Here is a 13,168-nt window from a genome sequence, read left to right as displayed (position 1 = left end):
AGTGCTGGGGGCGGGCTCCCTCCCTCGGGGCCGGGCTCCTTCCCTCGGGGCCGTGGCCGTTACGGGCTCGCTCCCTCGGTGCCGGGGGCGCCTCCCTCCCTCGGCGGCGGGGCCGTTGGGGGCCGGCAAAGGGCCGCCGTGACGCGAGCAGCCGGACGTGACGCGGGGAGGCGGGGCGGTGCCATGGAGCAGTGAGGGGAGCTGGAGCTGAGGGCGACGCAGCGCCATGGCTGAGCGGGGCGCGGCCGCCGTGAGTCGGGGTCTCTCGGGGGCGGGCCGGCGGGGCAGGGGGCGGGCATTGACCCGGTTGTTGCCGCAGGGCGAGAACGGCGTGGGCGGTGGAGCGGTCCGCGTGGGCACCCGCCGGAGCCAGGTAGGCAGCGGCGGGGTCGGGGCGCGGGGAGCGCCCAGCCTGAGGGGCCGGGGGCCGGCACCGCGGCTGCTGCCCGCCGGCGGGCGGCGAAGAGGGGCTGAGCCGACGCGGCCCGGTCCCTTCCTGGCGGCTCCCGCGGCAAGTTCTTAGGGGCCCAGGTGAGGGCCCGCTCTAGGCTGCGCGGCCCCTCGGGGTGCCGTTGGGGAGGCCGGGGTGCGAGCGCTTTTCGCGGTTGGCTTGCTGTGGGTTTTTTACCTGGCGAAGCTTGTGCAACTGCCCTAGGGATGCGGGAAAAGCCCCCACAATCCAACCCAACCGCCCCAGCGACGAGCTGCTCAGGCCCGCGGAGGGATAGGGCTAGCGATACAGCCGGTATCGCTTGCCAGCTGGGCGCAGCAGGGAGGAGCAGACTGGCAAAGGCCGATAAATGTCCTTCAGGCCTTTGTTCTGAGATAATCTTGTCCGTTCCAGGAAGAATTCTGTGCTTTCAGGAAGGTGTTTCGCGTAGACAGCAGGGCATGGGTAGATGTCCATGCATGCTACCTCGTTTTCTAACCTGTGGCTCCTGTGGCACTTTACAAAGGGAAGCAGCTATTTGTATTCATTTTGCACATAAGGAAACCATGGTCCTTAGTACAAAGTTAATTGCCACAGGCTACACAGCTCATCAGTGGGAGAAAAGCTGGTCTGCTGCTGCTTGCATGTGTGGAATGAGCCTCTGCTAGTCTAATTGTGTTTTTATTTTACTTGCTTGTGCTGTTCTTATGCAAGGGCATGTTAGTCCTGCACTTTACTGCTTTAAGACCTGTTGCCTGCTGTGCATGCAGACCTAACTAAGCTGTTACTTTTTTTCTTCTTGTATCTGTAGAACCTGTCAATAGACCTCTGATCTTAATAGAGGATAAGTAAGTCATATTTGCCAATAACTATAGATTTTTTTCAGCGGTACAGTGAAATCCTACTGGCTCCTCCCAAAACTTGGAGTATTGGTAAAATTCATACACTTAGAAAAAGCAGAGTGTACGCAGTGTGCGGTAGGTCTTACTCTTTTGTCACTGAGCAACAGGAAGATGGCTTTGTTTACTCTTTTGGCAGTCACATTGCACAGAGGTGAAACCAAATAGCTCAGAGTCAGGTAGGTAAATGCTGTCTAGGAATAAGGGTGCCAAAGGTGGTATAGAGAAATGGAATTTCTGACTGGGGGACAGCTAATGATCATAATAACACAGCTGGAAGTAGGGCATGTGAATCCTGACATGTAGGCTTCTCTTCTAGTCGCTAACTATAAATTCTTCGCTTTGCCCTTGTCAGTGCTTGGATCACAACAGCACTGGACTTGAAGAGACGTTTTTCTGCCCCTTAGTCGATAAAATAAGTTATTCAGTGAAATGCTCTGTACATGATATGAGTTCACGTGGTTCAAGGAATTTATATGTTATGAGCAATTTTACTTGGGGCTGCTTATTTCTAATGCTTTTTGATTTAGGGAATGTAGCGGACATGCATGCCTGACCATTGAAAATGGCAAAGGCCTCTCTAGCTACTGTATGGAGCATGTGCTCTTTGTTTAGGGCTTTGCTTTCTGCTTCGTTGCAGCTGGCCCGTATTCAGACCGACAGTGTAGTTGAGGTCCTCCGTGAGCTATACCCTGACCTCCGCTTTGAGATTGGTAAGTTTTTTTGGATGCTGCCCTGCGGTAGAGGGGCAGCAGGAGTCAGTGGCTTATCTTTGGGAGCAAGAGGTGTGTGTAGAGTGCTGTCACAAGGAGGAGGATTTGACCCTACTTATCTAAGAGCACCGTCTGAATTCAGTAGGGTTGTGTGGCTGAGCAACCACTGCTGGTTTCTGCTAGGGGAGAAAGATGGTTTTCATAAGCTCCTGATGACTGGAGCTTTAAGTACATCATGCAGCTGGTGTTAACTTTCCTCTGTTTGAGAACCTGGTGTTGCTCTGGCTGCACCCCACTGGGTGCATTTTCCTGTCTGGGGCTTGAGGCGCTCAACAGGAATAATGGGAGTTCAGCATACACTGAAGAGAACTGATGACTGACTGTTTACTGGCACTCCAGAAGAAGATTGTGGAAACTTCCGTTGGGTCAGCTCTTCCCAAAACCTGCCCTCTTTTCTTCACTGCCCTCAAAAACAGAGTGAGGGAAGTCTTGGTGTTGCTGATCTTGAGTGCAGTGTACTTTCCAGAAGTGAGCTGCTCTTATATTTATCTGGAGTCTGTGTTCATGCAGTAGTGTGTGACACTGTGCTGCTCATTACACATTATGCAGATGTTTCTGGTGTAGGCTTAGGTGCCCTGACAGACCCTCATGTTTTACCTGTGCTTTCTCTCTGAGCAGTTGCCATGTCAACAATTGGAGACAAGATCTTGGATACAGCACTTTCCAAGGTAAAGGATCTCCTTCCTCTATGCCAGAAGTAACTGTACTGGATGATATATTTGCAGACAATATGTTTTGTGGCTTTCTTCCATTTACGTCTAGATTGGGGAGAAGAGCCTCTTCACCAAAGAGCTGGAAAATGCACTTGAAAGAAATGAGTAAGAGCTCATTTTTTTTCTCTTCCTCTGGCATTCGTGGTGCTCTTTTCGGACCTCTTTGGCTTCTGTTCCGGCACCTCTCTGGTTAAGAAAGAAATCTTTTGACAAGTCATGGTCTTCTTTTCTTTCCTGTCTCTACCCTGGGCTTAGGCCACATATTTTGAAGTGGAGTTGTTGTTGCTTGGGCTGCCCCGGTTAGGTTTTCTTCTCCCGAATTTGTGTGTTTCACGCACATCAGAGAGGATGTCATCTAAACTTCCTGGTTATGAGTACCTTCTTTTAAAAATACTTTTGTGGATGGCATTAATGTATTACATAACATATTTAGTGTTACCGTGTTACCATTTATTAACATATTTACATGCTAAATGTGCAGGAGAATTGGGCATGGACAAGTTGTGCTGCTTTCTGGGTAACTTCTTTCTACAGAAAAACTCAGTTCAGGCTTCTGCTGGAGCAGAGAGATATGAGCGCTTTGGTTTTTTTTTTCAATGTCCTGAGAAGGGTTTTAGTAGTGTTTACACCTTAGTAAGTTTGAAAACAAAGATGCTTTTCTGCATCTCTGACACATAGGCATTTTTGAGTAAAGTCGGTGAAAAAATACTGGAGACTCGGGCATTTACAATGGTGTTTGTTTGTCTTCTAAAAGCTGTCTGCTCTGTTGCTTTGGCTAGCTATCATTTTCAGTTTGAAGCGTAATATCAGATAACATACTGGTTGCATATTGGTACGATGACTGTCTCCATGCGAATGTCTCCAGTGTCTTCCCCTCATTCAACCTGATTGTTGTAATGTGTCTTGCATCCCTACTGGGGGGAAGGCATTCTCTTACTTTTACAGGTGGGAAAAGAGAGACAGAGAAAGGTGAAGTGGCTTTTCTGGAGTAACACTAGAGAATTCTGTAGTAATTTTGGCTATAGAATCCTGAAATTCCTACCTCTTCTCCAAACTGATTCCCAGGGTGGATTCACGGTTTTCTGTAGATGACCTGCAGGTCGCTGGTAGGTACCGCATGAGCTCAGCCATCTGTTCAGTGATTACTCTCCTCTGATTTTTAGAGTTGACCTTGTGGTTCACTCTTTGAAGGACCTGCCAACGTCTCTTCCTCCTGGCTTTACCATTGGTGCTGTCTGCAAGTAAGTGTGGGTGCGAGGCTCAATTCTCTGAGGGACTTGTGTCTTACAGTGGTGGTAGGCGTAGGAAAGCAAAGGCAGCTTAGGTCCTTTTAGGTGTTTCAAATTTGACCACCCTCTGATTAACCTCTGAAACACTAGAAATATTAGAGCTGTCCTAGTGTTCTGTAGCCAGCAGGTTTCCTGGAAATTCTTGTTTTTACAGCGGTGGTGGGGTGTTTTGAGCCAGAGGCAGTTCCTCTGGGGATTGATAGCAGAACTGTTAAGCTTAACAGCCTTCTGTTAAATGATGTGTCAGCCATACTGTGCTTGTGTTATTTTGCAGAAGGGAAAACCCACTTGATGCTGTTGTCTTTCATCCCAAAAACTGTGGGAAAACACTGGGCCTCCTTCCTGAAAAGAGGTGAGTGGGAAGAGGAAGACAGTATGGTGTAAAAAGAGAAGGGAGGAGTTTGTTGATACTTCCCAGCAGCAGGTCAATGAGCTCCTTGCTTTATCCTGTAGTGGTTTACACTGCCTTCTTTTAGCTTTCCGTAAACATCACGCTGAACCCACTTGCAGAAAAGAGCAACGCTGTCTCATGGGAGTGCTGCAAACAGTGAGGCTGGGTCTCTTGAGTCACCCTTGAGGTGCAATGTTTTCTCAAGTTAGAGCCTTTCTTATCACGGTCTCCAGAGTGAATTCCTGCTCCTTTGTATTGCCCTTACTGCAGGGGAGTGCATACAATGCAGACAGGGTGTCCAGTGCAGTATTTTATCTTGCCATGGGCCTGAACTATGCTCCTCTTCTCACCCAGCCGGTTCTGATTTCATTGTTGATTTTTGGCGCCACTTTCTTATGGTTCTGCTGGGAGCATGAGCAGTTTCTTCATTTTTAATTACCTGCCTTTTAATGGAGGTTATTGGAGCCTTTTGTCTGAGACAACTGGGTAAAATTACTTGGGTTTATGCAACTATTAGAAAGACTTTTTTGTGTGTGTGTGCGTTAAAGAAACAAACTAGCTGTGACACAAATGTAGACACGTGCTTCTGCGCATCTGGATAGCAGGAAAATTGCATCTGGTTTAGGTTCCAGGGTACCAAGAAAAGTGAACAGCATACATCTCTAGAAGAGCAATGCTTACGGCTCAAACTGGCAATTTTCTGTGGTTTCCAGTTATGCACCATACTGTTTCCAAAGGTTCTCCTCCCACTGCGTTTCTGTAATTGATGAAGTCCCTTCAGTTGTATGGCTATGTCTCTTTCAGTTCGGGGCAGCAGAGTTGTGGTTCCCCTGCTCCCTGTGAGAAATGTTGTGGTCTTTCAATGGGGTTTTGTTAGTCCTTGACGGTGGCTAGATGCTGTCCTCCTGAAGCATCTCCTGTAAATTGGTTCCTTGGGGGTTGCTTGCCTGCATCTAGCTTCAGCCAAGCTTTATGCTAAACCTTGGAGAGTGGTTTTCTTTTTTGTAAGGAGATGTAAAACACTGGCAGGTTCTTGGATCTTCAATTCAATTAAAAAAAAAAAAAAGTTGCCATTGGTTTCCTTGAAAGTTCTGACAAATCTCCAGCTGGAGGTAAGTGTAGGAGTATTCTGGATTTCATTGATTTTTGTTTTCCCCACAGTGTGATTGGAACCAGCTCACTTCGGAGAGCAGCCCAGCTCAAAAAGAAGTTCCCTCAGTTAGAATTCAGGGATATTGTATCCTTTCCTGGCAGAACGGGGGAACTGGGTAAAGCTGCTAACAGGAAAATAGAACTTAATGTGAAATCTAGATTCAAGGCTGATTTATACCACTTGACTTACAAGAACAAACTGCTTCCTCAAAGGCTAGCCTCCACTAACCTATGCTGAAGAGGGCTGTATAGTGCACAGTTGCCCATTCTGTCCTCTACTTTCTCATCAGGCTGTAAGGAAGGGGCCCGCCTTAATCTAGCTGGCACTGAGGATGCAGATGAATTTTAAGCTGAGGAATGTTCAAAAGCCTGCTTGATGGGTGCTGACCGTGTGTCTTTCGCAGTGGTGTGGCCAAATGCCCATTGGTTCCCAACACCCCAGATGTAACTTGGGCTGCTAGTTCTGATGCGGGCCCCTGAACTCGTGGTAAAAGGCACCGTTACTTCAGTCCTAGTAACCTAGTTCTTTGCTCTGCAAAAGGAGTTGGTGTTGTATTTAAATGACGTGCGTATCTTTTGAGATTCAGTGCTTGAATTCATATTCCGTAATGCTTGGCAAAATTCTAGTTAAAGAAACAATTATCCATATTTAACACTTCTTTTGGGATGGTATTCTTGACTGATTCTCATCTGGAGGCTGTTGGGTTCTATATGCTCTGTAAACACACTCAGACAAATGTTAAGTGGTTATAGGACTGTTTGCCTGCTATTTCTATACTTGCTTAATCACTTCTACAGAGAGGAAATTTAAATACCCGCCTAAAGAAGCTAGATGAGAAGGAAGACTTCAGTGCCATCATCCTGGCTGCTGCTGGACTGAAGAGAATGGGCTGGGAGAATCGCATTGGCCAGGTGAGGAGCTGCAAAGCAGAAAATACCATTCTTTGCTGAACCATCAACTGCTTGCCTTTCAGTCCTTGTGGTTGTCCTGTTGAAGATGAGCATGCAGTCTGCTGAATCTGTTGTCACGTTAGCTTGTGATTTGATGTGCTTCAGGGAGGATAATTTTTTTTGGTGGTGGTTTTTGTTTTCTGCATACAGGGATTAATACCGTTCAGCTTTCTGTGGTGCAGTAACAGTTTGTAATCTGATCATGTCTCAGTGTTTCACAGTACTTGGTGTCTAGCAATGCAGCAGTGTCCATGACAGATTTTTCTGGTTAGCTAGTTCACCTAATCCACAAAGCATTACAGTCCAGGCGAAGGAAAGTGCATTACATCACTTGAGAGATAGAAACACTGAGGCATGGGAAGGGGGAGGTGATATTTCTTTGGTCAGGCAGTTGGTGTCAGAGGTGTATAGATTTGGCTCTCTGTATTCTGAACAGTGCAACTTGAGTTAACTCTGATTTTACTTTCTTCCAGCTCCTGAGCCCTGAAGATTGTCTGTATGCTGTTGGACAGGTACGTTACTACTTTTGGGTCTTAAGCCTTGCTGCGTATTGAAAGCTGGCGGCAGTATTGATGTGTCAGAGTAGTCAATTGTGCTTAATACTTCTTGTGTGTTTGTTGCCAAAGAACTACTATGTCGATTTCTTTTGTTGGCTGTTACGCCTTATTTTAGGCACAGCCTGTGGAAAGAGCAGTAGTCAGCTGTGTTACCTGCTGTCGTGGGGACTGATTTCTGTTAGTAATGGCAAAACAGTAAATGGTAAAGATAACGTGTGGCACTGCTATGCTGAGGTGATGTGGCAGATGTGGGGCAGGCTCTGGCAGGATCAGTGTTGCACTGCACTGTACTGTACTGGGGTAATTGAGCAGAACCATCACAGTATCTTTGACCTGTGATGTTCTCTCCTTCTTCCTTAAGCAGGGTGCCCTAAGGTTGTGTAGGGTGGAGCTGAAACACCTGCCTAGGAGCATATTCTTAGTGCTCTTGTTTTTAGGCAGGCAAACCATTCCAGCCCATGCTGACTGTGTGGCTGAGTTTACAGAGTGTTGCGCAGTGGGTATCAGACTTGCTAAACTTGAGCTGGCTATGCATTAGCAATTGCAAGTACTGAATCTGCAAATTCAGTCTGAAACAGTGATTTTGCTCGTGTGTTTGTTGGGTGCTGTGCAGTTCCTTCCCCCTGATCAGTCCCAGTTTAGGAAAGAATTGTTTTGTCACTGTTGCTCATTCAGCACTTGATCTTTGTCTTAAGAATAGGTTGGGAGGCTTGGATTTATCCAGCCTTCTTGCCACAAAGGGACATTGGGGTGGGTGATTCTCTATGTGCAGTCTAAACAGATAGGTTCTAGAATGGTTTGAGGGGAAGCATGAGCTTGAACACTTGGCTGAAGTAAGTTCTGATCTTCCTTTCACAGCACTGCTATAGGATGTCTCTGCAACCAGTGGATTGTTTTGTAATTAATTTCTGTTAAACATCTAAAGATCGCTCCCTTAGTGAAATGCATCCAGGCCTCATGAGTTCTGTTGAATGACTAATACTGAGCACAGACAGAGATGTGTGAAGTTGAGGAATTATGATTATTATGTGTTATGTTTCTTTTTCTTCTTCTAGGGTGCCTTAGCAGTGGAAGTTCGTGCCAAGGACCAAGAGATACTGAACATGGTATCTGCCCTGCATGATGCAGACACTGTGTTGTGCTGCATTGCTGAGAGAGCCTTTATGAAACGTTTGGTAGGTGTGGTGTCTTTGCTTTTCTGCCTGCAGCAGTAAATACTGCTCTGCTAGTTGACCTGATGCCATAGTGTGGGAATCTGTTACGCTTTCCTAAAACTGCAAAGTAGCAATTACTTCTGAAGTGGGAAGCACCTGAAGAGCAATGGAGGGGGGTTGTGTGCAGCCTAAACTTTTCAGAGGACTCTGCTCTGAATGTGTTGGGTAGGAGCCTCAGTGTCGGCTGCTTTCTGTTTTAGGAGGGTGGATGTAGCGTCCCTGTTGCTGTCAATACCATGCTGAAAGATGGCCAGGTGAGGAGTACTTTGTACTTATCTGGGATTATTTCTGAAAACTGTTCCATTGCCCATGCATTGCCTGATCCTTCCTTGAAGGCAACTCCAGCAGATCTCTTTATAGCCAAACAGGGCAGGCAAGCTCCTGACTTCAGCTTTCCAGGTTTGTGTCCAATGAGGGAGTATGAGAATGGGTCTGGCTACTGAACTGAATCTCAGTCTCCTAGAAAACACCCTTATAATAAGTACCAGATTCACACCATCCCACTCCTCTTCTAAAGGCAGCATTGCCCCAATATCTGCAAGTCTTACTTCTGACCCCAGAAAGTCAGTGTTTTTACACACAAAATGCTGTTAAGGAGGTGGGAAACTAGAAAAAAAATCATCCCACTGCACTACAGAAGCCTTCCCCTCCAGACTTAGCTTTGTATATTCTGTGGTTTTGTGGGGTTTTTTTTGTTTGTTTGTTTTTTTAAAGGGATGGTTGGCCTTCTGCTTGCTTGTTAACACTGTATTAATCCCTTCTGTATGTCTTTCCAAGTTGTATTTGACAGGAGCAGTCTACAGTTTGGATGGATCCGATAGCCTGAAGGAGACTATGCAGACCAGTGTTAATTATCCCCAACAGGTACGTGAATCACAGTGGCTTCAAAATCCAAACCTGAAGCTGAATGACAAAACCAGACTTTTTGAAACCTGTTACTTTGGGTCTGGTTTCTTGGAAACTGTAACAGTGCACTGTTCTCCAGGCTTCTTAAACCACAGATTTTACACTATTTCACACATGGCTTAAACTATTCGTTGCCTGTTCTTTCCCACTGCCTTACATTGAAGTGTTTCTATTTGCAGAATGAAGATGGGCCAAATGATGATGTGCAGCATGTTGGCATCACGGCCAAGAATGTCCCTGCTCAGGCCCAGGAAGCTGCAGAGAACCTTGGTGTTGAACTAGCTAGCTTACTTCTGAGTAAGGGAGCTAAGCATATCCTTAGTGTGGCAAGGCAGCTCAATGATGCCCGCTAAACCTGTGGGGTGGTCAGCATGATTGCTACAACTCCAGCAATTCTTGGCCAGCTGCACTGTCATCCTTTTCTGGAGGAAGGGATTTATTTAAATATTCACATCTGTCTTACCTGATGTTTGGCCACAAAAACTTGAAATACCAAGTTAACTAACTTGAGTCGTTTACACTGTTTGGGGTTTTCATCCCTCTGCATTTCTCTAAATTGCATAGTGTCTCTAAAGTTTTTTCAACAATTTTTGTAGCTAGATAGCTAAAAAAAAATTAAAAAATAATTTGTAAGTGCTTTCCTATTGTGTTTAGGAACAAGGCACACGTAACATACTGTGATAGTACTAAAGTGCTTTCAGTGGTCATTAATCTCTTAGGCCTGCTCACTCATTAGAATGCTGAAGAGGAAGACAGCTGTTTGGTTCCCCATAGTGAAGTAGCACAGATGCCACGTTCATCATAGCTCTGTTAGGTTAAGAAGGAAGCAAGTGGACTACTGGTGGTGTTTCCCTTGTACGCTTGTCTACAAGGACAATCTGCAACAATCACTCACGTGCAGCAACCAGCCAAGGGGAAGCTGAAGAGGAAGCCCAAATCCAGGCTGTTGTGCCTTTCTGTGTTGGCCCCTTCCTTTCACTGTGGCTCCTTGCACTTGCTACCAGCCTGCCATCCTCAGCAGGGCTCGTGCGGTGCAGTGCCTTGTAAACACCTAGAGGGCACCTTACTGAGGTCCCGTTTTGGAAACGAAGCAGTATTTATTCTCTATGCAACGTCCACTGAATGTAACAGACGATAAACAGTTAAATGGTAACCAGCCCTCCGTCAGTCTTTTGCGGACGTTCTGAGTGCTGCAGCGCCACCCAGCGGGCGTCCAGGCACGCTGTTGCGGCAGACGGGCCCGGCGCCGCGCCCTCTTTCCCCCCCCCGCCCCCCCCCCCCCCCCCCCCGGCCGCGCGCGCGCGGATCGCAGCTCTCCTGGTGAGTAATGGAGGTGGCCCTGAAAAGGGCCTTTGTGTGGTGCTGGGGCGGGGGGCTGCCCTAGTACTCTTGCGACTGCTGGCCGCCGCCCTTCTTGCCCACCTTGGTGGGGCCCGCGCCGCTGCCGCCCGTCTTCTTGGGCAGCAGCACAGCCTGGATGTTGGGCAGGACGCCGCCCTGCGCGATGGTGACGCCTCCCAGCAGCTTGTTGAGCTCCTCGTCGTTGCGCACCGCCAGCTGCAGGTGACGGGGGATGATGCGCGTCTTCTTGTTGTCGCGGGCCGCGTTGCCCGCCAGCTCCAGGATCTCGGCCGTCAGGTACTCCAGCACGGCGGCCAGGTACACCGGCGCGCCAGCCCCCACCCGCTCCGCGTAGTGCCCGCGCCGCAGCAGCCGGTGAACGCGTCCGACCGGGAACTGCAGCCCGGCCCTGGACGAGCGAGACTTGGCCTTAGCGCGGGCCTTACCGCCGCTCTTGCCACGGCCAGACATGGCGCCTCACTGAGCTGCGGCTACAAGCCCTGTCCTGCGGAGCTCTGCGGCGAAGTGAGGCCAGGGAGCCCCCACCCAGCCCCTTTATGGCCTTCTGCGAAGGAGGCCTCGGCCCATTGGACGGCGCCGCCGCACCTCGCTATTGGCGCGCCTGCCGGAAGAAGCTTTTTGCTGACTGGTCGCCTGCGCGACACGACGGCGCTCGCCCCGAGTCTATTGGCGAAGGCGACCAGCCAATGAGAAGGCAAGGCGCCAAATTCATACTGCGCAGCGGCGGGGCGGGGGCTGCGCGCCTTGAGGCCCTGGCGAGTCACGGCGGGGGCCGGCGGCAACGCGTCCTGAGGGCGCAAGGCGGGTGGGTAGAAAAAAACACGGGGACGTGGGAGCACGGGCCGGGGCGCAGTGGGCGGCCGCGTGTGGCTGCCTTGCTGACCGGTGGTCTTGGCCTCGGCAGCCTGCCATGTCTCGCTAAGCGCCGAATCTAGTGGTTTTTTTTTTTTCCCCAGGCGGAGGGGCCTGCAGCCCTGTGTGTGCAATGACAGCCGAAGAGCTAGGCGGAGCAACGGGCTTCAGGCCGCAGGCCCAAAGGGGCTGGTGTATGCCAGCAAATTTGCTGGTGCCAGGCCAGTGGTACCAGCAAAGGGGAAGACTGGAGCACGTGCAGAGGGGGCCTGGGCTAGGGCAGAATGCCAGCGCATGTGATCGCTCACAAACGAGCCAGACATGCAAGTATCGCAACAGGCTTTGGAGCATGCAGGACCAGATATGGGATAGATTGGGGTCAGCAGTTGCTTACTGAAGGCAGGTCTATGCTGGCTTATCGGAGAAAACGTGGTGGGTGCCTGAGAGTTGGCCGCTGGAAGGCTGTGCATGTGGATCAGCTAGTGAAGACATTAATTTCTCTCCCTCTCTAGGCGGGAAGCTTTGTGGCGCAGGGAGTAATATGGAGCTGGGGTTCTCTTACGCCCTGGTACCAGGAAATCTGGCTAGTTACTGGACAGACTGAGTGTTTAAGGCCAGTTGCTGAAGGCACTTGTGTTCGTGTGTGTGTGTACATGTATACGTTTACACAAATTCACTCTACTACTAGATTTCCAAACTGGCTGGAGAGGGTGAATGAAGAGGATTCAGCCCCTTGTACCATTTATGTTTGTGTGCTGTGTGTTTCCTGTGTTGATCAGTGTCACTGGACATGTGTGTTTTTGCCTACTGGGAATATGTTCCCTGCCTCGCTGCGGGCTGGACTTGGGTGCGTGGAGGTGCAGCAGCTTTGCATCTATTGCGGTACTGAGCTCAGCAACTTCTGCTGTCACCCGTCTCAGCATCCCTGTCGTTGCTGTTGCATTATTTCACTTTTTGCTCCCATCAATCTCGCACAGACTCTCTAACTTGGTACTCCAATGGCTGTTAAGTGTTTTGTCTGTCAAGTAGTAGCAGTTCTGTGGTGAACTATGGTGCCAGATTCTGCTCTATTAATAACAAATTTTATCTGAGGTAATTGCAGCCTACAGGGTCTTGGTTCTGTGTTAATCTAAGGCTTTTACTGATGTCCTCTGTTACACAGGGACACAGTGATCCTTACTCTGCTAGCTTGTTCCACACGGGTCCTCCTCCATGAAGGAAGGCAGAAAGGCAGACGATAAAGACGTTCACAAACACAAGCCCTTTTGTGGGAACGTTCCCGGTAGCTGTGAAAGAGGAGGGAGTCGACTGCAGAAATGATCAGCCCCCTAGCCAGGTAGAAAGCCAGAGATGTATTGTGTAACCTAGTTTCACTGTGTGTCAATATTCTTCATGCAAAGCACTGAACGGGAAAGGGTACCATGAGTTACTTTATTTTCAAAGTGCTATGAGTTTTGGGCATGGTTTTATAACATGTCACTTTATGTCCATGGACCAAAGACAGGTGTCCTGGTTTCAGCTGGCATAGAGTTAATTTTCTTCTTAGTAGCTGGTGCAGTGCTTGTTATGGATTTGGTGTGAGAACAATGTCGATAGGACACTGATGTTTTTAGTTGATGCTGCGTAATGTTTATACTAAATCAAGAACTTTTCAGTTTCTTGGCTTCTGCCAGTGAGAG

At 48.8% G+C, this 13,168-nt stretch overlaps 2 protein-coding genes across 4 annotated transcripts; one reads left to right on the top strand and one right to left on the bottom strand.

The window, feature by feature from the left end:
* Positions 1–115: 115 nt before the first annotated feature.
* HMBS (hydroxymethylbilane synthase) lies at positions 116–10,428 on the top strand. Of its 3 annotated transcripts, XM_080366943.1 has the most exons (14): positions 116–250; positions 320–373; positions 1,970–2,042; positions 2,721–2,770; positions 2,865–2,920; positions 3,979–4,056; positions 4,379–4,456; positions 5,657–5,732; positions 6,446–6,559; positions 7,072–7,110; positions 8,211–8,330; positions 8,570–8,623; positions 9,147–9,233; positions 9,455–10,428. In XM_080366943.1, the coding sequence occupies exons 1-14, from the start codon at positions 227–229 to the stop codon at positions 9,626–9,628; spliced, it is 1,077 nt and encodes a 358-aa protein (XP_080223069.1). In that variant the 5' UTR covers positions 116–226; the 3' UTR covers positions 9,629–10,428. The 3 variants fall into 3 exon arrangements, with proteins under 3 accessions (XP_080223069.1, XP_080223071.1, XP_080223070.1); XM_080366945.1 differs by lacking the exon at positions 8,570–8,623; XM_080366944.1 differs by lacking the exon at positions 320–373 and having other exon boundaries at positions 117–250.
* H2AX (H2A.X variant histone) lies at positions 10,353–12,196 on the bottom strand. The gene has a single exon (XM_080366955.1). The coding sequence runs from the start codon at positions 11,085–11,087 to the stop codon at positions 10,656–10,658; it is 432 nt and encodes a 143-aa protein (XP_080223081.1). The 5' UTR covers positions 11,088–12,196; the 3' UTR covers positions 10,353–10,655.
* Positions 12,197–13,168: the final 972 nt, after the last annotated feature.

This window comes from Falco punctatus (assembly GCF_963210335.1).
Source record: "Falco punctatus genome assembly, chromosome: 16".
NCBI lineage: Eukaryota > Metazoa > Chordata > Aves > Falconiformes > Falconidae > Falco > Falco punctatus.
This window is presented reverse-complemented; position numbering and strand designations above follow the sequence as displayed.